The sequence below is a fragment of the Saccostrea echinata genome, unplaced genomic scaffold (assembly GCF_033153115.1).
Source record: "Saccostrea echinata isolate AGI-Se365-2 ecotype Australia unplaced genomic scaffold, CSIRO_AGI_Sech_v1 ptg000014l, whole genome shotgun sequence".
NCBI lineage: Eukaryota > Metazoa > Mollusca > Bivalvia > Ostreida > Ostreidae > Saccostrea > Saccostrea echinata.
In genome coordinates, this window is record NW_026889763.1 from 4,780,906 (window position 1) to 4,808,718 (window position 27,813).

Here is a 27,813-nt window from a genome sequence, read left to right on the forward strand (position 1 = left end):
TATGTGATCTATGTAGCAGAAATGAACAAGATCAAATATTATCAATCGTCCATTCTGATGGTAGAAATTGCATCCAAATACCTCGCATTGTAATAAATCTTTAAAGTTAAACAATGATCTAAACAGGTCATTCACAAGGAAGACATACATATATAACTTGCCAAAGACAAGGTCAAAGATCAATGCAAAGATTAACCCTAATGGTGGTATTTGAATTATCTCATCCTGCTCTACCTGTGAAGTTAGAAATAACCTAAATAAGCCAAGATACCACACTGTGGTAGTGTAAGATAATGGCATCCTACTAGATTGGCCTAGTGGGTTTCCCTCTAGTTTGATTTATAGAGCACTGGACTGGCAGGTCAGAGGTTTTTGGTTCAATCCCAAGCGGAGGCAAAACCTGTCTCTGTTACATTAATGTTAACTCTGAAGGGCACAATTGTTGGAACATCTTGATTTTCCTGTCAAGTTATAACATGATGATCAGAATGAGCCAACCTCAACAAAGATATTTTTCCCTGAGGCTTCATGGTTAAGTCTAAGTTCAATTCTTTTTTAAATAGGAAAATTTATTGATATACGTATTGATCTATTTGAGAAGATGCTGATCAAAATAGGCCATCTGCAAAAGCAATCAATATTTTAAATTTACAAATACAAAGACGTACTCTATCCATGAGAAGCTCTGTTCTTTCAAAAGTAAGCTCTGCACTCCCATCCCAAATCAATTCTACTGAACGAGAAGACATTTTAATGATTTTAAGCTTTTATTAAAAATTTAAAAAAAAAACAATAACTTTAAATCAGAATGAAATGTATTGCACATTAAAAGCACTATCAAACAAAGTGTTAACATCAGTGTTAATTGTTTCACTTTTGTGCCTCTTCAATTGGTCCATACTGACACACAAGAATTCTTTGTCTTATCAAATAAATAACAATGTCAATAAAAACCCTCTTTTGTGAGTCTCAGTCTCCATTGGGGGTTTTGAAGAAGACTTCCTTTAGCTTCTGCATGCGATTCTCCAGCTGACTTGGGGAGAGGGCTGCGTGACTTCTGTGGTGAAGTTTGATTAATTCGGTGTACTCCTGGAATGTATACTGACTTCCTTTCTCTGCTATCATGGTTATTACGTCCTAAAACATTAAAAATCAAACTCCCTTACGCAAAAAAAAGTGACAATACATTTTTCGTTCATTACAAAATTAATTAAAGCATATTAATGATATTCTGTTAAGAAATACAAAATATCCTTTTTCATGATTTTGACAAAGAAATGTGCATTCTTGAAGCAGCATGCTTCATTTAACATCTGGATTTATGTGCATGCAGAACATCCAGGACCTATACATCTGGAATGATATACAGAAATTCATAGTAATGTCTACAGGCCTTTCAAAATCTGCTGGTACCCGATCTTTTTACCTGGCTAAAATCGTGATTGTAGCGGCCAAAATATTTGATGGAGAAAAATTTGATAACATAATTATTTAATTAAAATCTCTTCCACAAGGTACCTCCAATTTTTGTAAAAGTACTGCCTATTTCTGATCTATTTTAAAGCCCTGTGTCTAGCATGATCCAGATCCGATTTCCAGTACTCACATCTGGATTGATATACAGAAGTTCACATTACTGTCTAGCATGATCCAGATCCAGTTTCCAGTACTTACATCTGGATTGATATACAGAAGTTCATAGTATTGTCTAGCATGATCCAGATCCGGTTTCCAGTACTTACATCTGGATTGATATACAGAAGTTCATAGTATTGTCTAGCATGATCCAGATCAGGTTCTCTAGACATGGTGATGTTAGTCAGGTTCTGCTGTATGGCAAACAGATTCCGACACCTAGATGAAATCAAGAGTTATTACATGGAGTTTTGTGATATGGTACAGTCTAAAATAAAAATTAAGAAATTATTTTTACATCTTGAATTATATATGCCGGGGTCCTATGGTACCGGTGAACTTAACTTTGAAAGTCAAGTAATCGGGCAAAAAAGTTTTATATAATCATTTACGATGTTGTGTCAATAAAAAAATAAATAAGTTACCTGTCTATAATGATGTAATTGAATTGTTTACATATTTTACCGTAATAAATTAAGACACAAATCTAACCGAGTCTAGCGTTTGTGTATTCAAGGGACGTTACTCTGGTACCGGTGCAAATGTATGGCCAGCTAGAAATATCATAAAATAAACAAAATTTGCCTTTAATTTTTTTGTTAATCAACAGATTTATCAAAATAAAAACATGTTATATTAAATATGAATTTACATAATACTATCAGAAATTATTTCTTCTAAATTAGGTAAAATATGTTGATCTAATCAGTAATAAATGAATATCCTTCAAGTTTCCAATTTACTTATCACAGTGAATATAATTAAACACATCACTTACTTTATTATACTTCTTCCAGAGACTCCTAATTAAATAATATAGTTGGGGAAATCACTTTATATATTTTTATACTAATGAACGTTTTTTAAATAAAAAAAAAAAAAAATTAAAACTTTTTTTTTTTAAAACAACTTTATACAAATTATTGTATTTTGAAACCTTTTTCAGGCTAATTTGAAGTAATGTCATAACAAGTTTCACTATTATTTCGCCTTTGAAAAACTGTATAATTTTAAGAAGAACAGCGTTCCATATATTTTTTTGACATGTCACGTGACTAAAAAACATCAGACGACAACAAAGCTGAAGGCTGTCTGGAGAAATGGTTTACAATTTAATTGTTAATAACACTTTATCAGTGTCTGGTATGAAGAGTGGTGCAAAATAACACAGAAACTATGGGTCTTGTGAAAAATAGCTGATTTCTTACCAAACGACGTAACATTTCATACATAAATTAGATAGATCTTGACAGCAGGGTATCACTTCTCATCTCTAAAAATAGCCAGCCACCAGGTGTCGTTTTTTGCACGCGACAGTTAAAAATAGAGATACACTGGTACCAGAGAACGACTGGTATCATAGGAAGCGAGTATACAGTATCATACACTTTTTATGTCTGGATTGATATATAATAGTTCATAGTAATGGAATAATCTCAAACAAATCTGTTTAAATGGAACAAAAGACTAGGAACTTACATCTTTTTAATGCCATTTTCATTGATCTTCTTCATATACTGGATACTATTCATAAGTATAGATGCCACTAAAAATCCTAAACTCTCAAATATGTATCTGAAAATGTAAAACAAGTCAAATGATATTACCTACATATGTAAATATAAATTTACTCAACAATTTCCCTTAAAACATTTTGTAAAGGTCCATATTCAAGGCCCTTGTATAAACACTATATAGGAATGTCTTACTTGAATTTCTTGGGTTGCAGACTCTGTTGTAGCACTTCCTCCATGCTGCTTAAATCCTTGTTTAGTTTCAGCACATTAGAATCTGGGTCAAGGTCATCTATAGGTCCAGCATAGTTGGACTAAAATAAGATCAAACTGATGTGTAATGCATTTTTCATGTGAATGTGAAAAAAAAGATTTCTTGTTTCAACCATAATCCAATAAAAATATGTCAATATACCTGGATCAACTCGATCTGGATTCAAACTACCACAATAATTAACCAAAATTGCACTTAGTGACAATTAAAACTAAGCTAAAATCTGGATTCATTGAGTTTTTCTATGGTGGATATATGTTAATAATTACTTGATCCTTCTTCTGGTTGTCTTTGAAGTGTGACTTACACAGCAGATGCTATAAAATCTGCAGAAAACAAAGACAATACATACCTGCTTAGCAACTGGTAACAGGAAGTAGAAACAGTGAACTCTGACCTCCAGATGAAGAAGCAGAAGACAAATTTCAGCCAAATCCTGGAAATCCTTCACCAGGTTTTTCAAAGAACTAAATTTATGGAGTAGAAATGATGGCTGATTAATAAATTTCATACATTCTAATTTATTTTTTCTAGGATCTAGAATGTTTTTAACATATTAGGATGTTTACATTTATATATACAACAGTTCACATCACATTAATTTTACCTTAGAGTCTTTTCAGATACAGGTGGGTATTCCTAGAAAAGAAATTTATCTCTAATTCAAACAAATGTGTTTCTTATCTTTGTGACATACCAGTAATGTAACATAATTCTGACATCATGTGTTGTATTGCATTTACAAAAGAAGGTGATGAAGCTCTGAACATTTTACACTGAGTGTTGGATATTTTATACAGAGTGCTGGGCATTTTACAGTGAGTGTTGGACATTTGACATTGCATGTTGGACATTTTACACTGAATGTTGGATATTTTACACTGAGTGTTGGATATTTTACACTGAATGTTGGATATTTTACACTGAGTGCTGGGCATTTTACACTGAGTGTTGGACATTTGACACTGAATGTTGGACATTTTACACTGAATGTTGGACATTTTACATTGAATGTTGGGCATTTTACACTGAATGTTGGACACTTTACAATGAATGTTGATTTTACACTGAGTATTGAACATTTTACACTGAATGTTGGACATTTTACACTGAATGCTGGGCATTTTACACTGAATGCTGGACATTTTACACTGAATGCTGGATATTTTACACTTAATGTGGGACTTACAGCTGCCTCAGTCTCTGCTGGGGTTGTATTAGATCTGGCACACAGACGATTTGAGAAATCCTTTATTCTATTTGAAAACCACTCCTATCAAAATTAAGAAAAAAATTATTTTCATGTTGTCTGATTTCTAATTTGTTATAGACATGAAGCATACACACACAGAATTTTGTTGGATATATCTGTAATTTGATCAGTAATACATCGTAGCATTTCAATTCACTACATTTGCATTCAATTGATGCTAGACAGAAAAGAGTGCTAAACTATACCACTTAATTATCCAGATATCGACTGAAACCTAAATATATAACATAACAAAAATTATATGTGCTACTTTTACAGTAAATCTACATGTACATGTATTTTACATACTATTGGATGCAACGTCCATTTTAAACATAATCCTGTTTCAGACATATTTAAAGTAGTGATGTTTTGTAATACACTGTATATTATTTCTCAGGTAGAAATTAAAATTACATACCACACTCTCATGAACATTAGCTATTGTCCTCATTTGAGTGACGTCTGTAATAATCTCCTGTTGAATCAGGCCGTCGGACGACGTCAAATTACTGATCAGAATCTGGGCTTCCTTAGAGTTAAGGGCCTTGATTTCTTCCTCAGAGCAGACATCGTCACTGGCCAGTTCCTGACCACTGGACGACTGAAGTGACCGCCAACTTGGTAATGATCTGTTAAAATCAAATTAGTTTTAAGGATGTGTTTTGAAAACAATTGTAATCTTAAAGTTAACAAAATTAGTGACTCAAATATTTTAATTCTATTCCCTTAAACATTAAGGGTAAATTGTAAATACAGTTGAATTTCAGTATCTCCATCATCGAAATCTTGAATACTCTTTTGATATCTTCAAGTGAGCTGGAAGTTCAAACCACTTTTTCTTTATGCATTTTCAGGATCTTGAATTGTTGGACTTCTTGAAGTTTTTGTCAGCCCATCAAGTTTGTGATAACAAGGTTTTTTCTGTACACTCATTGAAAACTTGACATTATGTGTGGGTAAATGGGTGTAATATAGATGCAAATCAGTTATATAATGTAAACTTCATTCATCTGCAATATGTAAATGAACAACAGGTGCTTGTTTGAATGAAAAGAATGTGATGGGAATCTCTTTGTTGGTGAAAAAGGAATAAGCCACTATGGTAAATAATTCTAAGTGCACAAAACAGTAAAACATTCTACCTGACTTCATAACTGAAACTACATTCACATAAAAAAGAGAAAAGTTTTATAATAAAAATTAAAGAATTAAGAATTAAATAAAAGAAATTTTGTACAGAAGTTGTAAGAACACGGAAAATAAAAACGGTTTTAAATCAAATATGAAGACTGCACTAGTCTACAAATAATCTTTCAAACAGGTCAAGACAAAAAGAAGAGCTGAGAAATATCTTAGATTAGACATGTAACATGTTATTTGTTTTGATTTTTACCTGAGAAATCGACTGATATCTTCATCTTTAGCCCACATAGCACTAATCACTCGTCTGTCATCCGAATCATACTGGACAATTTCTATCATTAAACAAGAGGCCCATGGGCCACATCGCTCACCTGAGTAACTTTGGCCATGCTGTTCTTTACCAGATTTCCCCCCCTGTAATACCTATTGTGGCCCCGCCCTACCCCCAGGGGTCATGTTTTGAACAATTTAGAATCTACACTACCCCAGGATGCTTCCAAATAAGTTTCCGCTTTTCTGGTCCAGTGGTTCTTGAAAAAAAGATTTTAAAAGATTTTTCCTATATATTTCAATGTAAAACTTGGATTCCCTATTGTGGCTCCGCCCTACCCCCAGGGGTCATGATTTGAACAATGGATGCTTCAACTCAAGTTTCAGCTTTTCTGGCCCAGTGGTTCTTGAGAAGATGATTTTAAAAGATTTTTCTTATATATTTCAATGTAAAACTTGGATTCCCTATTGTGGCCCCGCCCTACCCCTGGGGGTCATGATTTGAACAATTTAGATTCTACACTACCCCAGGATGCTTCCATATAAGTTTCAGCTTTTCTGGCTCAGTGGTTCTTGAGAAGAAGATTTTAAAAGATTTTTCTTATATATTTCAATGTAAAACTTGGATTCCCTATTGTGGCCCCGCCCTACCCCTGGGGGTCATGATTTGAACAATTTAGATTCTATACTACCCCAGGATGCTTCCATATAAGTTTCAGCTTCTCTGGCCCAGTGGTTCTTGAGAAGAAGATTTTTAAAGAACTTTCCTATATATTAAAATGTAAAACTTGGATTCCCTATTGTGGCCCCGCCCTACCCCGGGGGTCATGATTTTAACAATTTAGAATCTACACTATCCCAGGATGCTTCCACATAAGTTTCAGCTTTTCTGGCCCAGTGGTTCTTGAGAAGATTTTTTAATGACCCCACCATATTTTTGTCTTTTCTTGATTATCTCCCCTTATAAGGGGACTTGGCCCTTTATTTTAACAATTTACACTCCCCTTCACCCAAGGATACTTTGTACCAAGTTTGGTTAAAATTGGCCCAGTGGTTCTTGAGAAGAAGTTGAAAATGTGAAAAGTTTACAGACGGACGGACGACAGACAACAGGTGATCAGAAAAGCTCACTTGAGCTTTCAGCTCAGGTGAGCTAAAAATTGGTACAAGTGTCAAGACTTATCAACGTAAAATATCAAATCAAATGCAAGGACTGAAAAAATGCTTGTGAATTGTTTGACATAAATTTCTAGTTTCCAAAGATTCTTCACAAAGGTGTTATTCAACTGATCCTAAGTAGAGTTACCTACCCCTGTACGCTGAGTGGCAGGTGTCTTTATATTCCTTCAGTGTGTTACAGATCATGTTCAGGAACTGGTCGGCATAGTCCGGCAGATCCTGCATCAGTTCCCGGAGCTCTTGTAGATTCTTGTCCACTGTCACTGTGCTCTGTCAAGTATCAAAATATTTTTGTAAAACATTTTAAAATCTTTTCAACAGGAACTTTTACATAAAGATCTTAGAAGGAGACTTAATAATAATTGGGATGAAGGATGTAAAAATTTCACCTTCATTTAAAGAACTGGAATTGGTCATTTGTACAAGTTAATATCAAAAGAGAAAAAAGGCAACTTTTACACTTGAAATCAATCAAACCTTGCTCTATATATGGGTATGTGTACATACATGTACTTTTTTGAATAAAATAAAAGAGTTCCATAATTACTGATGCAATTAGAATTGTGGGTAATTATACTTACCATCAATAAGGGTCTAGATACACCAAGTTTCTTCCGAGTTTAGAATTGGGGGTAATTATACTTACTGTCAATAAGGGTCTAGATACACCAAGTTCCTTCTGAGTTTAGAATTGGGGGTAATTATACTTACTGTCAATAAAGGTCTAGATACACCGAGTTCCTTCTGAGTTTTATGATCCACCACATGTCGTAAGGCATCGAAACCTTAACAATGGATAAAATGACAAAAATGAGAGCATGCATGTGTATCCAGTTATCTAGTAATAATCACAGAGTAACTGATGCTATATACCAGAATATGTCACAAATTTGTTTAAATACCACTACATAATTTAGTAAATGGCCTAATTATAAGTACATGTACATTAGCTGGAAAAAAAAAAAAAACATGAACAAAATTTAGTTTCAAATTCACAGCAACTCATCTACAATCAATTTCCAAGAACAAACTTATGAGGAGTCTATAAAAAGATGCAAGGCATGTGAAAAACAACAACTAGACAAAAAAAAATAAATACAGCAGATTTACCCAGTTTTGACCTTTCCAATAACTTTGAGTAGCAGTTAGACAAGTGATACAAGATTTTCAAATGTTTAATATCTGTGTGTTAATTAAATACAAGACGGTCACTGCATGTCAAAAGTACCGGTATACACAATGTATATACATGTAGTTACATATTCAGTTTACATGTATATGTTCATAAAATACTCCATTAGTACTAATCATTAAATACATCTTCAAATACATTCTGAATCCCTACTTGCATGTCAATCCTATAAACAATATACTCTTTCATGTCTCAAAAACCACTAGAATTATTTAATTTTCAGTTCTAAAATATATGCATGTTAGTACATATTTTATGCATTTCACATGCAAGTTATTACTCTATGCAGTACATTTCTTTAAATGAAGTAAACGCTTTCCCAAAGGTATTTCTTTGTTTTATATTAATGGTTAAATGTTTGCCATATCATAGAGTACAGTAATTTCAAAGCTCAGTTTCAGAGAACTCAAAATAGTGCCTTTGGCATATTAAAGTAAGCTTTTGTCTAATAAGAATAGATAACATTAATTTTAAAGACAGATAATAGTGGTGCACATCTGTAGCTACAGGGTCACATGACAGTCACATGACATGCTGACTTACTCTCATCTTCCTCATCCACTGGAGTGGACCAAAACAAAGAAAGAAGATTCAGATAACATGTGTATACATCAGAAAATATCTATCATGCAAGAATGTAGAGAAATTCTACAGGTTAGTTGTCTCTTAGTCAAGTTCAGTAACTCTTACCCCTTTCTGACTTAGATTGTGAATGAACTAACAGTACAGGGTAACTTTGAATTCTGAAGCACTGGCAGACTTAGAAATGGGTATGTGGGTGGGTGTGGCGCTTTGTCACCCAAAATTTAGTAAATATGATAAATCCTTTGTATGGTTGTTAGACATTGCTTTTATGTATATAAAACATAGCTAGAGAATAAGTCATCAAACTGTTTTAAAAAGACTTAAACCTGGGAGCTTCCGGAGCTTTACCCCCTGAGACCCACAAAGGCTTTGCTCTCTACCCATTGAGAGTCCAAAGCTGCCCCCCTTCACATCCCCATCCTGTTACATGTTTAGCCTCCTTTCAAGAATCCCCCTGTATCCACCACTGTGAAGAGTTATCAAACATGGCTAAGTAAACCAAACCTCAATGAAATATAAATATCTAGAAAGTTTATCAGTAGAAATCTATGAAATTCTTAGGAAAGTTAAACTAAAGTTAAATAAAATTATTAAATAAAATTACTGAGGAATATTTTTATAAACAGATTATTAGTCAGTCATATTTTTATCCATGTTGCTTTTTCTTCTAGGTATAATCTTACAATCTTAATAATTGGTATTCTATATACAAGTACTTTTTCTCAAATAATGTAATGATATTAAAAATGAAAAAGAGGTTGAGCAAAAAAAAAAAAAAAAAAAAAAAAAAAAAAAATTAAGCGAATTTTTTTTCACCTTAAATATAAATATGTAAGATAAATCATATGTGCACTTCATGCCATAATAAAGAACCATTATAGAAAAAGCCTAGGAGAGGCAGATTTATAATCTACAATCTTTTTTATCAGCAGAAGTTACAAATTAATGTAGATTAATTTTCTTGCATCAAATTTATGAATTAGCAGCAATCTTAAATAATGGTTAAAGTGCTAGATAGAATTAAAATTGGTCACCAGCAATATCATTTATCACATATCTGTCACTTATCTGGGAGAGATGTTCTTGTGACATACCATTATTAGTTCAAAATTGTCACCATGACAACAGAAACCATGTGATCAAACAAGAAAAATGTGTGACAGACATATGACTAAACTGTTAGTGACTGCAAAATATACATACTTTGAGGGTTTTTGTAGTAGCGGATTAAATCTTAAAAGTGGAAATTAATCTAATTATTTAAAATAAAAGTACAGTGAAAACATTTACCTATATTTTAACCAAAACTAGAAATATGTCCATAGGACATGAATGCCCCATCAAGGGTTCATTAGCAATGCAAGATGAAAGAAATGTACCTTGCTTCTTCATCTCAGACTAGCGTACATGATAAATAGTAAGGTCAAAATCACAGGGAAGGTTAATGTTAGAAAATTATGACACAGTTGAATAGCTCTCACCAATTTGTGTAAGTGTATGAAGTTTTATGAAAACATCTTGAATAATTTTTTGAAACTAAGTTTTAAACACAATCATAGTAAAGTCAAAGTTCACTGGGGAGGTCCACATAAAAAAAATTGGACAATCATTTGAATCAGTATATACCGTATAACGGGTATTTTCTGCGGTTGTTCAATTTTTGCGGAATTTTGCGGATAGGACAAATCCGCAAAAATTACAATCGCAAAATATTTTTCAATATTTCTTCAGATATATATATTTTATACATGCAAGTATGATAAGTGGTGCGTATGTCCTCGTTAGCGAGAAAATTCGGGTGTCATCGAAATTTGAAGATTTTAGATATTAGGACTTTTCCAAAACATATTGAATTAAAACGTTGCTGTAAATAATATCAATTTAATAAGTTTATACAAAAACATCTTTTCTTGTACCTACTTCTTTATTTTATACGGATATACATGTACATGTAAATGACTAAAAGAGATTTCGCAATTAATAGTCCAAACTCCGATAGCTGCAAACAACACATAGTAGCTTTTCTTTCTTTCTTTAACACTTTTTTCAATCTTGTGTTTTATCTGGAGACCATAATTACTGCTTGTATACACAAAGTGGCTTGATTGTCTCGTGAATTTCACACAATGCAGATGACTGACAGGATTAGTTACGCCTCAATGCACATGGCACCTGTGATTGTACATGGTCAACTTTAGGTTACTTGATTATGCAACTCTTTGTTTGAGCTTAAAATATAAACACCAGATTAATTTTGATGGCAATTAACTATAAGTGTATTTTTTTAGAATATGGCTTGGATGCATTATCTATATATTAAAATATTTTAATAGATCGCATAAAATTGTGTTACAATGTAGAATAAAGATTTTTTATTGTTGTTTGGGTGAACCGATACTGCAATAATTCATTTCAATTGGAACTCAACATAATTTTACAAAGACTAACTGAAAGATAGTAGTTTAATTAAGCTTAATAGCTTAATACCAGTTCTCATGCAACTTTGATCAATATGTCTCAATGAATTTATAAAACGTAAACATGGCAGGTGTCTGATAATTCTTAGAGATTGGTGATCATACCCAGTGAATAATTTTTTGCGGTATAATGCAACCGCAGAAATTGAAAACGCAGAAATTAATTTGCTATCTTTTAGGGGTTAAATCGCAAAAATTTCCAACCGCAGAAAATACCCGTTATACGGTATGTTTAGATAAAAATTTCTGGAATAGTTTCTTTGAAACTGAACTCAATGCAAATTAATGCAAAAGTGAGGTCAATGTCAAAAATTTTTGATGCAGTTAAATAGCTCTTACTAATATGTAACAGCTTATGAAGTTTGATAAAAATATCTTAAATAATGTCTTTGAAACTGAGCTAAACACAATTTAAAAAAAAAAAAGTGAGGTCATTTTGATGCAGTTGAATAGCTCTCATTAATACAGTATGTACATGTATCAGCATATGAAGTTTGATAAAATAAAAAATATCTTGTCAGTGAATAGTTTCTTTGAAACTAAGCTAAACACGAAGTGTGACAGATAGAAGGACAGAAGGATGGAAAGACGGAAGACGGACACAACAAACACTATATGCCCGAGCCATATTCATGGCAGGGAATAGCCATATTCATGGCCGAGCATAAAACATTTATGTATGTTCTCAATGAGCTTAATAAACAAAATATTTATGCTGATATTACAGGAGTTGTAATCATTTAACATAAGACTCCATAAACAATGTAAAAATATTTTTGTTACTACATGTAAAAACTACATACATCTAGCTAGGCCAAAATCATAATATTTTTACTTAAATCTTTTGTTAAAATTGCATGTACAAATTATTTCAAAACATTAAATAGTAAAAGTTTACCCACACTGATAACCTTCAGTACATCAGCTCTTACCTTTGGTGGCTGAACCAATACTGGTAGAAACAGTGTAATGAACTTGACCCAGGAATATATTCTGAACAAAGTCAGTCACAAAAGCCTGCAAACTGGAGGTCCTGTAAACAAGTCCCAACATACAGAATCCACATTCTAAGCATAAAAAGTCAAAGTTAGCCTAAGTCAAGGGAACTTCATCAGATTAAAGGTTCAAACTCCTCCACTCAGTCCAACAAAATTCTGCTTTAACATTAATGATTTTTCAAAAGAAATCAAATTCACCATGAAAATGTGCAAAATTTTACTATACACCTTCCAGGGTTAATTTTGTCAGAAATGACTTTTTGAGAATATTGTAAAGGGATAATGGTCATTTATCCAAGTAAGAGTTATCTTTCCAATCATAGTGACAATGTACCTTAATAATATTATGTATACAAGCACATTACAATGTGATTCAATCTGTTTATAAAAAAATAGAAAACAAAAAGTGTTACCCATCTGGACAAGCAATGGCATCTTCTATTTCTCTAATGAATGACTCTAAGGGTTTGAATATTGCTGAAAATGAGTCAAAGATATAGTAAGGTAGGATCTACATTGATTACTGGTACAGTTGAACTTCGGTATCTTGAACACGGATATCTCGAATACCATGGATATGTCTTAGTGATTTTGAAGTCCCAAGTGCTTATTTCTTAAGTATTTTACCCTGGATATCTCGAATCCTCGGATATCTCAAAGTATTTTCTTGGTCCCTTGAAGTTCGAGATAAAGAGGTTTGATGGTATTTAAAATAAATTTATGACATCAAGTTGTTGGAAAATTTGTCTTCAATTTCTATAGACACAGCAGGAACACCTGTGATGTTATAATCAATATAGGATCTCCCATGCTTTGTTGTTGGATATGATTGTTATCCATAGAGTTGAATGTTTTCTATCCCCAAGCCTTGGTGAAGGGATAAAAACACCAGTTGGATACAAATCATATCCAACCATAAACCAATGGGAAATTTTTTTAATCATGTTTTACACATAGCCATCAATCATTTACATCATTATTATACGAATCCATTACTTGACTTCTTAACTTTCATATAAAAACTATTGTGACATCACAACTGTGGAAGTGAAACGATATCATATGATTGATATCCACTGTATAAAGAAGTAAACATGATAAATTGGCGTACATACCTGTGATGTTATAAACGCTGGGTTTACAGACCATCTGGTTCTTCTCCAAACCCATCTCTGCCAACAGCGTACTACTAAACAGGTCGCCCTACAATGCAAAATTTTTTGCTTAACATTTACTTTTGAGAGTCATATACATGCACATGTATAATTAATTAAGTAAATATATCAAAGACATTTCATGAGTCAAAATCTCCTGTACTCATAATTTTTGTGATCAAGTTCAACAAAAAACAATTACTGTATCGAAGGCGCGACTGTCATCCACATAACTGTTAGTGCTGATAGCATGGATCGAAGCATCAAATCGGAACAAGGCCATCTACAAAACAAAAATATAAAGATCTTATAAGCTCAGCATTAAATTACCCAACAGATTTTCATGAAATATACCCTGTATTACCTATACATGTATATACATGTATTTATCTGTTGAAATGTTTTATATAATATAAATAAACTCATTTTACATGGGAACTTTTCCTGAACTTTGTCACCTTTCTTTTTGCCACTTTCTTTGTCTTCTTTTTAGGTTTTTCTGGCCTCTCTGTTACCTTGTTAGGTTTTTCTGGCCTCTCTGTTACCTTGTTAGGTTTTTCTGGCCTCTCTGTTACCTTGTGGGGTTTTTCTGACCTTTCTGTAACCTTTTTAGGTTTTTCTGGTCTCTTTATAAAAGATTTGTCATTGAAAAAACATTCTAAATCAGCATATCCAGTCATCCAATCCAAAATATATTGATATACATTGTCTTTTTTTTTAAATTTTAGAAATTTAGTTCTATTAATAATGCAATCCTCAATAGTACGACATAAATCCGGCGATTTATTAAGGGATCAATTAAGTTTTTTTTTTTTTAAATAAATCAATTTTGTTTAAAAGAGATACAATACTAAAAGCCAACTGACATAAAAGTTATTGATGGGTTTTACCTTTACTTATTGAAAATGAACAAAGCAAAAACTGGACAACAAAACAGTGTTGATTTGAATAACTTCAACAATAAATGAAAAGATGAATTAAAATGAAAGGAAACTTGAAAAAAACGAATATGGACTCACTACACCCTCATATGGACTCTATATAAAAACAAAACACCTATGCACCATCCATAAATGTAGAAAACCAGACAAAAACAAGAGAAATTTAGTAGATTTCATCATAACAAATAAATAATAAAATAATGAGAAACGTATCAAAACTCCAAAAATTTATCGACATCCTATAAAGAAATTTAAATCGACATTACATCTTAATGATCTATCAATTCCAGCTCTACTTTATAACCTATTTAGGTTTTGCTGTCCTTTGTATTATCTTTGTTTAGTTTTGTTGTTCTCTTTTTTACCTTTCTAAATTTTGCCTCCTTCCCATTTTAGATTTTACCAGCCTATTTTTTATTTACCTTTTTAGGTTTTGCAGGTCCCTTTTTTCTTCATTTTTTTTGGTTTTGATGTCCTTCTTTTTTTTAACCTTTTTTCTGTCCTCTTTTATCACCTTTTTTTTGTTTCACTGTCTACTTTTTTTTTTTTTAACCTTTTTAAGTTTTGCCTCTTTGTTCCCTTTTGGGTTTTTGTCATCCTCTTTCTTACCTTTTTAGGTTTTGTGGGTCTTTTCTTAGCAAAGAATGAGTTGATATCAGTGCTAGGTTCATCAAAGCTTGTAGGGGCCCTCTGTCGTGAGGAAGCTGTGTTCTCTACATCCAGATACTCTCTGAGGAGTAACTCCACCTATAAATAAAGAAAAGAAAATGTCAACCCTTCAATTAGAAATAAATACACTCAAACCTTATTATCTCAAACCTGATGGGACTAAGAAAAAACCTCTAGATATCTGAAGATTCAAGATATTGAGGGGTAAAATATATAAAGAAAACATGGTTGGGACATCCAACTCACTTCAAGATATCCATGGAATTCGAGATAATAATGTTAAAGATACTGAAATTCAAGTACCGGGTACTGAGTATTTACATGTACTTACCTTTTGTCAGCTTTGCTGAACTACTCCAGTTCTATTGATTGCTCAATGTACAGCAATGAAGTTTCCAATTCATTTTGACTCACAGAATGAATTTTGTATTTTTTACAGATATATGTATAGGAGTTAAAATGATTTAAAATAAGTATGAACCTTTGTAAACTAACAAACCAAGCATGAGGGTCATTTGACCAATACACCAACCTATTATATAATGGCTATTGTGTAAAAGTAAGTAATGAGGACTGTTTATTTCAAACACTTTGTGCCTCATAAAAACTTACCACAGCTTGTATTTTGGACCAGACATCTGTCATATCATACAGGCATTCCTGTCTGACAGGTACCCCCGACACCTGGAATTAAAAACAGGTGCACAGAATTATCAAACACGACAATCACCTGATGTAGTTATCGATCTATTTTAATGATTATCTAACTAGAGTGTTCAAGAATCATGTATTCCCTCCTCAGGTACCCCTTTTTTTGACTGGGACTCCTTCCACACATATGGACAGTTGTAGAGGGTGAACAGACAACTTACAAAGTGAACCCTTTGTTCTATAAATAACTCAGAAATCACAATTGTCTAATCCCCATTCACCAAAGCCAAAAAGAAAAATTAAGTTTAATTATGAATGAATGAAAGAAAAGGAAAGTTCATGGTATATTTACAAGGTTGTCTCCAAATTCCAATGACTTTAAATTGTTAGAAAAATATCAATATCCACTGAAGCAAAGCCAAGGTCATCTGATATTTTTTCATCGATATCAAACCATATTGAACACCTTAGATGTCAATACTTAATTTATCATGTACATGTCAGGAAGAATTTGAAAAAATGATGCAGAAGGCTGCACTGCATTGAAATTTTTCTGAATGAATTTCAATCACAAATGCTGACAGAGCATATTTTGAGACCATTCTAAATAATACAGTAATAAATTACAAACACCTATTCAATTCATTATATATGTATTATGATTTCAAATATTAGTGTGAAATATTTTGTTTGTTGTAATCTACTATTAAGAGAAAATGAATTGGGCATATAAACAATGTTACAAAAACAAAAATATTTATATTTATGTACATGGATTTGTGCAACAGCTGTAAATATAGGAGCTACACAACAAAGCATTCCATGTTTTGACAAAAACTTCTATTTCTTTTAATTGGCCTGCGATTTTTTTTTTTTTTGGGGGGGGGGGGGGGTCTCATTTGTTTCTTAACATATTCCTTAAAAAACTATTACGAGTAAAAAAACATTCCTCTAGACTGAAGCAACCTAAAAACCCCTTAATATCAACATCAAATGGCATCTAGCACCTGTATAGAAATTTGGAACAGTACACTAAATCTCTGAGCTTGTGTGTGGAGGGGGATGGGTGATTAAAACAAAATTATATGAATTTCATTAAAAGGCTAATTACTATTCTATCAGAAATTAATTGTGTCACTATTTGAAAGTTACAATCACTTCACTTTTTGGGTTTTTTTTTTTTTTTTGGGGGGGGGGGGGGTTGTAAAATATGTGTGTGTGTTGGGAGGGAGGGGAAGGGGGCTACACAAATCAATAATAAATATAAATAAACCAGTCTTGCAAAATTTAAATTGTCTAGCATTCCTACATGGCAAGCATTTCAACTAAGCATGCTTTTCACCGCAATACCTTTGGGTGGGATAATACAGGTCAGGGGAATGAACACACAATTATCTTGTCAATATAACAATACCTTTTAAATATTTCATGATAATGCATTGAAAAACAAAAGTTTATATTGTATTCTATGTCATGTGACAAAAAATGTTCATGCTTTATACATGTACCTATTGTATTAATATTCAGCTCAGTCATACACAACCTTCTGTGTAAGATGTATTACATGCATTCAAGATAGGAAATGATTCAGTTTTGATCTTATACAAAATTCAAATAATAGATATTTCAGACCTGTTTACCCATACTGTTGTCTCTCAGTATTTTTTATTAGATTCATCAGTGAGATTTGGCATTTGCCTGTAAGATTTCACTTTCCATCGATTTTGCTAGATAATAACTACATTTCCTATTACCAAATCATGGTTAACAAAGAAAAACATCATGCTTTCTTTGGAGGGTTTCTGTCATTTTTTTAAACCACCGCGATTTAGCAGCCCGAAATTTTTCACTGTTTTACCGGTTAAAAAGCATCAAACTGAGAGAGATCATAAAGAAAACTAACTGCTAAAATACAAACAAAAGGATTTCCGATTTCCGTATTTTCACAATAGCAAAACGTGAGACGTATTTTGGACTCAAAATCCATACAAAATATGGCGAAATCGTAAGAGTAAACAGGTCTGATATTTGGAAAGAAGTTCTTGGTTAAATTTTTACATTCCTACATTCTAGTAATTTCTCATGCTGAAGTTTTATTTTTGTATTATGATTGCTAGTGTATCATTGAAATTTTGCAATAAATGTCAAGCAATCATAGATTCTAGATTCATATAGAGTGTCTTTATTTCCCAGGCAAATCATATAAAAAGTAAACATTTAGATGTAAGGTATCTGAAAAGAAATAAAAGAAAGTAAACAAAAAACTGGGCATTCCAAAAACAGCAGGGTACACAAGTTACCTCCCTTGGGCTTCCTGATGACTTTTGGAAAAAAAAATAGAAACAAGGATTGGTGATGAATGTTCATTTCCATATGGATTTGTGATGAATGTTAAATAGGTCTGGATGATTTTCATATGCATTTGTGATGAATGTTAAATAGGTTTGGATGATTTCCATACATGGAAGTCAAGAACGATACCTAAAAGTTGCTAGAAATATGCTTCATAAACAAGTAATGTTTCTCTGACCAATCAGGAAGCAGCATTTACACACACCCACAAACAGACATACAAGAAACAATATGAGAACACATGCTTCTGCTTTTCCTCAAAATGATTTTTGTGACAAAAAGTCTTTAAAAGTAAGGTGAACAGTTTGGAAGAATTAGGTTTTCCCCGAATATTTAGTAATTTACTGTGAACAAACTTAACATTTTTGTCTCAAAAAAAAAGCAACATACACATATTAATACAAGTAACAAGGTACGGTGATATTCCTTACAGAGGAATCACATGACACCCATGTAGTGTCAATTACATGCATGTGGTATTTCTGGTTCATGCTCTCTTACTTAAAACTCCTACTTAGCAGTCCATTCTTTTGTCGATTTTGTGATGTTTTTATGTGTATAGATAAGTATAAGCTAGGAGTTTTAACAACAAAATGTGACCATATTCAGGTATGCTGAATGTATTTTACATGTAGACTATAAACAGGCAAAGGCGTTAAACTCGCGGAACAGAGAATGAAAAAAAAATGCTTTTTAGCACTATATAATCTTGCCACACATACAGACAATTTAGTTTTACTCAGAAATTAAGATTGTGTTACTTTCATATACCCAGAGTTAAAACAAAGCCCTCATGTTGACCAAACTTGCATGGATGATACATCTAAGGATGCACATTACTGGACTTGCTTCGGATGCTGGATCTGACCTACATTTTCCAGATGATCATCACTCCAGGCTCTCAAACAGGAAATCTACCATATTTATACATGTATCATATTTCCAATCACAAATTGGATTGCAATCTTATAGTGACAGATTTAAATTTCATGAGAATGAATTTTAAAGATTTCAAGTCATGTTTGTTCACAGTAGGATTGTTATATTTGCTGTTTTATTCCTAAATGAGCATGAAGTTTACAAATGTTTTGTTCTAAAAAAAAAATCTTTTGAGCGAAAATATGAAAATCCACATTTTATTCATTTGGGTTTGTCCAAGTGATGTGATTTGATTGGTTAGAATGTGAAGCACATTGTTTAGTTTGTGTATTTATAGCCCTTCACAGTTATCCATCTTGACTTCCATGTAAGGAAATCATTCAGACCTGTTCAATGTGCTAAAGAAATCATAAACATTTCGAACAATTCATTTGAAACAAAGAAATGGTGGTTAGCTGCCGAGCAACAAAACCAAAGTCATGTGGCACTAGAAAACTAGTCTAACTGAAGGAAGGTTTTCTTACAGTAAAAACACCAGAAATCTGAAAATTTAATTACAAACTTCAAAGAAATTCTGAATCTATGAATTTTCATCAGTGACACTTAAAATTTTTATTTCAGTTGAGGAGTCTATGGATTAAAACATCTGAAAGCAGTCTCTCCCTCTGAAGAGAATTTAGTAAGACACCTGCATATCACCTCAAAATAAATAAGACCGAAAACTTCTATAATCTATAGAACTTCTCCTTCCTATTCTAAATTTTTTTTATCTCTCCTTGAAAAATATAAGCTAGAAATAACATGGAAGAATGCACATTAATGAAATCTAAGGTATATTATAACACTGTCTGTGACACTTACTATGATTTTGTGGAGATTCCTAAGAACAACTTTGTGCATGTGGGCCACAAATCGGAACTGATGAAAGATACTCTCCAGAAAATCCAGCAGACACTGGGATTGATTTGAGGCATCCACATGGTTAGACGTGCTGTAAAGATTTGGAGTTTTGTTATTTTATTACTGTAGATATGGAAATTAACAATGATGCCTTTAATTTCATTATGTTCATGATTAAATTAAAATGCATATTCTATAAATAGATGTACTAATTTCCCGTCTTTTTTTTGCTCTATACAATGAATTCTGTGTACCTTTCCAGTATGGCCTGTGATGTCCTAGCTACAATGGCTGACAACTCAGGTTGGATTTTCACTTTTAATCCCTGTCAAAAAAGCGATTTTGGTATCATGTTTGAGTACATATAGAGATTTTTGTAACTAACCATGATTTCTGGGACCAATTTTTGCTTGTATAAAATTCCATTTCAAGGGAATACATGTACTGCTTTGGGTGGGTTAAAAGCAATTTTCCTTCCAAAGTAACTTTGACATTTAGAATTCAATGTACCTATAACTTATCCTGCACCACAACCCCATCTTTTCAGATTTTTTTTTCATATATGTTAAGTTGAATCATCTATGATTTATTTTTACTTTTGCATGTTGTTGTTGTTCTTTTTTTTTTTTTTTTTTTTTTTTTTTTTTTTTTACAATTAATCTCATTTCAGTCACCTGTGTTTGCTATACAATATTGGTTTGTGGGGATGATTTTGTATTGAAGGAGAATTAAGTTGTTAGGAATTTAAAATTGTATATTTTGTGAAGGACAGAAATTGTGGGTCTCTTCATACCAAGAAAACAAGGAAAATTAAACCCCCACAAAAATGAGGGATTTCACAGTACACAGTCAAACCTTGTTATCTCAAATATGATGGGATTGAGAAAAAAACTTTTTTTTTGAGAGTAAAATACTTAAAGAATGAGTTTTGGGACTTCTGAAACACTATAACATATACATTGTACATGGTATTTGAGATTTCAGTGTTTGAGATACCGACGTTCAGCTGTATATACAGTTGAATTCTGGTATCTTGAACACTGATACCTCAAAAACAATGATTATGCCCAGGTGAATTTGAAAACCAAACCATTTTTTCTTAATGTATTTTAACCTCAATATCCCAAATTCTCTCATAGTTTTTTTCTTGGTACCACTGAGTTCAAGAAAATGGGATTGTAATATGACAACAACGTTTTGGTTGATACCTCAGCTGCTTCCGGGATTTTCCTCAGCATGTACAGAGATTCCACCAATATGGCTATGAAATGGGCGGGGTCGTCTTCTGGGTTGGCATTCAAATCCTCCTTTACTTCCTTACCAAACTCAATTTTTTCTGGAGCTGGGATACCATTTACTCCTTCTAAAAGTTAATACACCAATCACAATAAGATTTTACAAAAACTATGTATCAGACAGATTTGAAAATTTTTTTAGGGATGAAAATTTATTCAAGATTTTCCAATAATTATTTACTTCTTTTTAGGGTATCCTGCTTCACTACAGAGCTCCCCCTTTTCCCTGGGAGTGAGGAGATGTTTGGTGACTTAATGTAGATTTGTTTGTTCAATTCATCTATTAATACATCATGTAATTGCTGCAAAAAAAAACCCCACATCATTCATTCGCCATGCAAAACACAAATAATACTGTTGAATCACAAGCAATAGAGAAAAGAAGGACTGGTATTCAGTCAGCTGCTGCTGGGATCACTGATTAACAATTCATGATTGTACCTCTTTTCTTGTAATCAGTTCTGCTTTTAAATCCCTCAGAGCTTCTACCCCCACAAGCTGATTCTCCAGTTTTGCAACTTAATAAAAAAAAAGATCATGATCTGTAACTAGTACAGGTAACAGGCTTACAAAAAATTGATTAAAGAAATTTACCACTGTGATGAATATGAAATATGACTCATGTTTTCATGTTAAGATAAAACCGTTACATACAGTAAATTTATCTCAAACATCAGATAGAGATTTGTATTGGAAAATGCCTCAGCAATACAGAGCAAACTAGGTTTTATATTTTGTAATTTGTAGAAATGAACAAAACAGTTGCTGCATAATGTAGGAGCAATTTTACCTGCATTGACTACCAACTCTGTACCATGGAGGTAATGTTTCTTTGCCAGTAGATTATCTAATTTGGTTGGCACTTCCTTGATCTGTTCTCTAGAAAGACAAAATCCAGAAATCAATCAGTGACAAAATCCCTGACAACAGAGTCATCAATGAATGATAATGAAGCTTTGCTTACATCTGATCCAACATGGCTACCATTGTCTTCTGTTCCACTCCCTCTATCCACAGTCGACGTAATTCATCCCTCTTACAATGTAACAGGGTTTTACAGCTGCTCAGATCATCTTTTATTTTCTTAATTTTCTCTCTTGCTTCTGCAGAAATTATTGTTAAAATTTTACTTATAAAAGCATCACCTCTGAAGAGATAATTGTACATCCATGCTAATAATTCTTAAGTGAAAATTAGGCTTCTTTGTTTTTTCTCTTTACTTGACAATACAGAGAGAGCTCTTTTAATATATTGTGAAGATGCATGAATTTATGGCATGTCAAACGTTGCAATATTCGATCTTTTGCATTTGCATTGTATAATTTTCCATTTGCATTGTATAATTTTTATTTGTATTGTATAATTTTCTATTTGTATTGTATAATTTTTCATTTGTATTGAATAATTTTTATTTGTATTTTATAATTTTCTATTTGTATTGTATAATTTTCATTTGTTTTGTATAATTTTTATTTGTATTGTATAATTTTCCATTTGCATTGTATAATTTCTTATTTGTATTGTAAAATTTCTTATTTGTATGTGATAATTTTTCATTTGTATTGTATCCGCGGACTGTTTATTTGTTTCGTTACGAAGGATTTCATTGGTCAAGTTTCAGCCTGTATCGGGTTGAAGATGTTCCGGATGCTCAAAGCAAACTGGGCTCATATGTATTTGCTTGCTTGATTGATTGATTATTGTTTAACGCCGAGTCGGCAATATTTCAGCCATATTTCGGCGGCATATGTATTTGCGTGCATGTTAGACGGTCATTGGATTCTAAAAAGGGAGCGCTGGTAGATGGCAAAGAAATAATCTGTCCTTAGGAATGCTGACTGAGAAAATAAATAAATTGACCTTGAGTGGTGGTAACTACCCCCACCCCCAAAAAAACTGAGTTTTCGGGTTTGGGCCGATTTTCTTCTTTTTGTTTTTCTCCTTGTCTCTGGTCATATTGGAAATAAATATTCTCTCCTGCGAGAGAATGAAAATAAATAATCGGATTCGACACCCCCCGAGAATCAAATGGTCATCCCTTAGCATGCACTGCAAATAGAGGAGCCGAGTTTGTGTTTGTAGAGAGTGCGCGATCGGAATTGTGGGAAGGGTACCAGACTAAATTTGTGATGGGCACCTGAGACCTTTATACAGACTAAATTTTATGACCAATGACATCTTTCGTAACGAAATAAATAAACAATCCTCGGATACAATACAAATGAAAAATTATCGCATACAAATAAGAAATTATACAATACAAATAAGAAATTATACAATGCAAATGGAAAATATAGAATACAAATGAAAAATTATACAATACAAATGATTTTTTTTACAACACAAATGGAAAATATAGAATACAAATAAACATTATACAATCCAAATGGAAAATTATAAAATCCAAATGGAAAATTACAGAATACAAATAAAAATTATACAATACAAATTGAAAATTATACAATACAAATGAAAAATTATACAATACAAATGAAAAATTATACAATACAAATAAAAATTATACAATACAAATGGAAAGTTATACAATACAAATGGAAAAGATCGAAATATTGCAACGTTTGACATGCCATATGAATTAAACAAATTGATTTTTGTTGAACCTACACTGGTAACTCAAGAGGAACCTACCGTTGACAGATTTACTGATGGTGCTGAAATCCTGTGTTATCTGGGCAAGTTCCTGATAGTTTTCTACAGAATGAAAAGAAAGTCAACTCTTGTTTATATATGCTAAATTCAATAAAATAGTTTCAATGTTCTCAGTCATTCAAAAAAAAAAAAGGGAAAAGTATAAATTCATTACTCTAAGTACAATGCTCTGCTCAAATTGGGTAGGTATGCTTAATAAACCTTTGATACAGTAGAAATCATATACAACTCTCTTACATACAGTTGAATGTTGGTATCTAAACCATCAATATTCTAAACACCAGGTACATGTATATATTGAAGAGAGTTGGAAGTCCCAACCATATTTTTTTTTTCATGTTTTTTGATCTCAATATATATGGAATCCTCAGATATCTAGAATATTTATCACAGCCTCACAGAGTTCAAGATAACAAGGTTTGACTGTAAATTATTTGTAAAATGAGATGGACCGAGAGTCAAAATGCCACATGAATGAGAACATTACTGAAATGTAAAGACAGGCAGATTTAAGAAAGTGACCCCATTTTGTCGAGTCTGCTTTGAAGTTGAAACAAAATGGAGCTGAATAATTACCAGAAACAAGCTCTCCCAGTCTTTTATCACTCTGGGTAAAAGTTTTCTCTATCCTGGCCTTTTCTTTCTCTCTTTGTTCAAAGTCTGCACTGTAAACATTGCAAACATATGAAAGTTGATTAAAATGAAGAAAGTGGTGGTATTTTCAAAATAAATATTGTTCATTAATGAAGATCATTATGAAAATACATGCATGTGCATGTATCTATATCATGTATATGTTATGATATGAGGAGCAAGATCAACATGCGTAGTGCATACATAAGACTGTTAAAATTGAAGCCTGCATGTTGATCATTAAAAAAAAGTCAATGCATTGAACATTCTGAACATTCTGAAATTCCCCAACTCCCATTCCAGAGTATGTATGTTATGATATGAGGAGCAAGATCAACATGCGTAGTGCATACATAAGACTGTTAAAATTGAAGCCTGCATGTTAATTATTAAAAAAAAGTCAATGCATTGAACATTTTGAACATTCTGAAATTCCCCAACTCCCATTCCAGAGTATGTATGTTCCACACTGGAAAATTAATAAATGTTAATGCTCACTGCTGAGGTGTGGAATCAGGGTGTGTTTGCATGCTCTTAAAAAACTTGTCTCAATGTGTGTTTGCATACTTTCTTTAAGGATTTTTTTAGTAGAATTGAAATTATGGTAGTACATGTATGAATCAAAAAATTTGCATTCACTACAACAATGAGCCAAATCTTAATGCCAGTTTTCTTGTATTAAGAATTCTTACCTTGTAGATAAAGTTCTGACAATGGCCATAAGAAACTCCGACTGAAATGAGATTATAAAATGTACAGGCCCGTATCTAATGACAATGCCAATGCTTGTCACCTATAGTTAGTCATTTTCACTCTGAAGTGATCTTGAATGACCTGACTGTGTTATAAACCTACTTCACCCAAATAACAACTAATAGTGACAAGTTTGGGTTGAGAACATGATTTGCATACATTAAATCTTTGTTAAAGTAATTTGCATACACTAAAAATTTGTTAAAGTAGTAGTTTTGTAAGTATTTTGTTCCAATAATAAGTACTATCTTTCTATATTCCTAAAATCCTTATTTATACTTTATTATCTGAAATAATTAAAGTATCACATCTGAAAAAAGACTAGTAAGCCTTTCTGCTAGGAGTACAGAAACCTAGCTCTAGGGCTTTTGAGACCTTTTGGACACAAGTGGGTCCTCAGCTACTATAAAAAGATGGAAAAAATGTTTTGTTGCTTTTGAAAAAATGCTGGTGTACGTTGTCTGTTGTTGGGGATCAACATCATTCCAAATTGACTCCATCAAGAAACACGAAAATTTGAAACCAACAAATCAAACAGAATACAAACTTGAAAGTAAATAAAGTGTTACTTTAAATAACACAAGTTCAAACATGTAACTAGTATTACCTTCACATTTATCTTCACTATCCTTCTCTGAAAATGATGCAAGTGAATCAAGAGTATAATAAGATACTCTATGAATCTAAAGCACATTTAAAATTTCTTTTTTTGGGGGGTTGGGGTTGGGGTTGGGGGGTTGACATTTTCTGAACCCCATTCAGACAACTTGAGATCGGTACCATGGGTGTGCAATTACCATCACCTGATGCCAGGGGCTACCAATTTTAGAGGTCGGGCTATCATGAATCTATAATGAGTTAGCCCATTGGGCTAGTAAATCTAAAACAAAAGTATACATATATTTACGTCGACTGAATTGATGTACGAATTAACTTTGTTGTAAAATCATAATCTTTAATTCGTTTTAACCTATATGTATTGTGTGTTGCTATTGCCAGTCGTTTCAGTGACAATTATAGTCGATAAAGGGCTTTTTGTTATACATGTATTGTTTTCGGTAGTTAATGGGCTAGTGACTGGCAACCTCAGACTAGTAACTTTGTTACTGCCACTAGCCCGACGGGCTTGTAACTAATTTTTGTAATTGCATACCCCTGGGTACCTTGGCTTCCTGAAATAACGAGACCAAATATCTTGATGAGTGTCGAACTCTGCAAGGTTAAATTCACAATAGCTGTGAGACTGTAACACATTTCATGATCAAATTACATTAATTTCCCAATTTTATTATCTTTCTCTTATTTCTAGAAGATAAAATCAAAACGATTAAAAATAAAATCTAATGTTTATAATGATGGGTGAGACAATTCGGGTTATATAAGTTTACCCATACGGTGTGGCCTGCAATTTCACAACGATTGCACAGATGTAGCATTTTGTTACAAATGTTTGACTTTTTATACCGTTTCTCTTCCTTTGGCAGCAGGGTTAACAATCTTTTCCCCATTTTTCTCCATTTTCTGCAACAGGGAGGAAACCGGATGTTTAGAAAAATCCTGATTTACGAGTCCGATCGATTTATTTTTTAAAAGAAAGAAAGAAAACGAAAAACTAACCAGATATTCCCACAAATAAAAAATTTACTTCCACAACTCCAAAAACTTTTAAAATACTAATGAGACAATTTGAACAGATTTTTATTTTGTTAAACGTACATTTACCATAAATCAAAAAAATAAAAAAAAAATTAAAAAAAAAATGAAGTTTAAATATTTTACTTTTAAAATCTTAGAGTTAAAATGCCTTTGAAAATAAGAAAATTTATGTTTTTGAACTAAAATTTCAAAATACGAAATCAGTTTGAGTACTAAAATTTTAAAATCATGAATTTTAAAATTCTGAAACAGTAATTCATTTTAGATCAATTTCAAAAAGTTGACGCAGACTGCACAGTAGCAGTACAGCATTAGCTCTCCGAGCCTTCAATTAAGAAATTTGAATCGTAAAGTGTTATACACGGAACATGAAAGGTTTGGGTTTCTCTAACCCGGCTCATACCTCTAAAAGAAATTTGCAACCAGTCATCTTTAGAACTTCTATGTTAAATTCTATGTTAAATTGTCCTTGAAAGCTCTGCGTATCCTGGTTATATAAGAAACATACATTGTACATGTATTTATTTATGTTCAATCGAGATATTTGACAAAAATTATGAACTTAATATTTTTTAAGACACTTGACATGACTAAATACAATATTCAAAATCTTATGCTTTCAACGGAAGGTTAATGCAAGATCATCGAAAATGCACTTACCGTGTAAGAAATATGAAAATCAATTAAAATTTTGATGTCATTGCCAGACTAACAAGCATTCTGAGAGTATTGCATTAG

General features: G+C 32.5%; 1 protein-coding gene across 6 annotated transcripts; it reads right to left on the reverse strand.

Moving 5' to 3' along the window:
* Positions 1-748: 748 nt before the first annotated feature.
* Positions 749-26,980, reverse strand: LOC133186656 (exocyst complex component 4-like). 6 transcript variants are annotated; one of them, XM_061321890.1, is made up of 31 exons: positions 26,884-26,980; positions 25,359-25,399; positions 24,610-24,698; positions 24,013-24,075; positions 22,328-22,466; positions 22,154-22,242; positions 21,805-21,881; positions 21,545-21,665; positions 21,277-21,431; positions 20,323-20,393; positions 20,030-20,159; positions 18,238-18,258; positions 15,899-15,970; positions 15,227-15,364; positions 13,879-13,959; positions 13,638-13,725; positions 12,936-12,999; positions 12,457-12,557; positions 10,251-10,280; positions 9,006-9,023; positions 7,982-8,055; positions 7,402-7,540; positions 6,072-6,153; positions 5,097-5,307; positions 4,613-4,696; positions 4,031-4,062; positions 3,776-3,890; positions 3,345-3,463; positions 3,115-3,210; positions 1,743-1,854; positions 749-1,137 (listed from the first exon to the last, which is right to left on the reverse strand). In XM_061321890.1, exons 1-31 carry the CDS (start codon positions 26,935-26,937, stop codon positions 970-972), a joined length of 2,874 nt encoding a protein of 957 aa, XP_061177874.1. In that variant the 5' UTR covers positions 26,938-26,980; the 3' UTR covers positions 749-969. The 6 variants fall into 6 exon arrangements, with proteins under 6 accessions (XP_061177874.1, XP_061177876.1, XP_061177877.1 ...); XM_061321892.1 differs by lacking the exon at positions 18,238-18,258; XM_061321893.1 differs by lacking the exon at positions 10,251-10,280.
* Positions 26,981-27,813: the final 833 nt, after the last annotated feature.

What these genes read in the sequence shown, in the direction of transcription:
- LOC133186656 (XM_061321890.1), bottom strand. Translation starts at nt 26,937, where the DNA reads ATGGAGAAAAATGGGGAAAAGATTGTTAACCCTGCTGCCAAAGGAAGA. An exon ending in GACCCACAAAACCTAAAAAG is followed by an intron (nt 13,960 to 15,226) that starts GTAAGAAAGAGG and finishes TTTGTTTTGTAG; the next exon opens with ATGGCCTTGTTCCGATTTGA. An exon ending in ACAGTCGCGCCTTCGATACA is followed by an intron (nt 13,726 to 13,878) that starts GTAATTGTTTTT and finishes TTTGCATTGTAG; the next exon opens with GGCGACCTGTTTAGTAGTAC.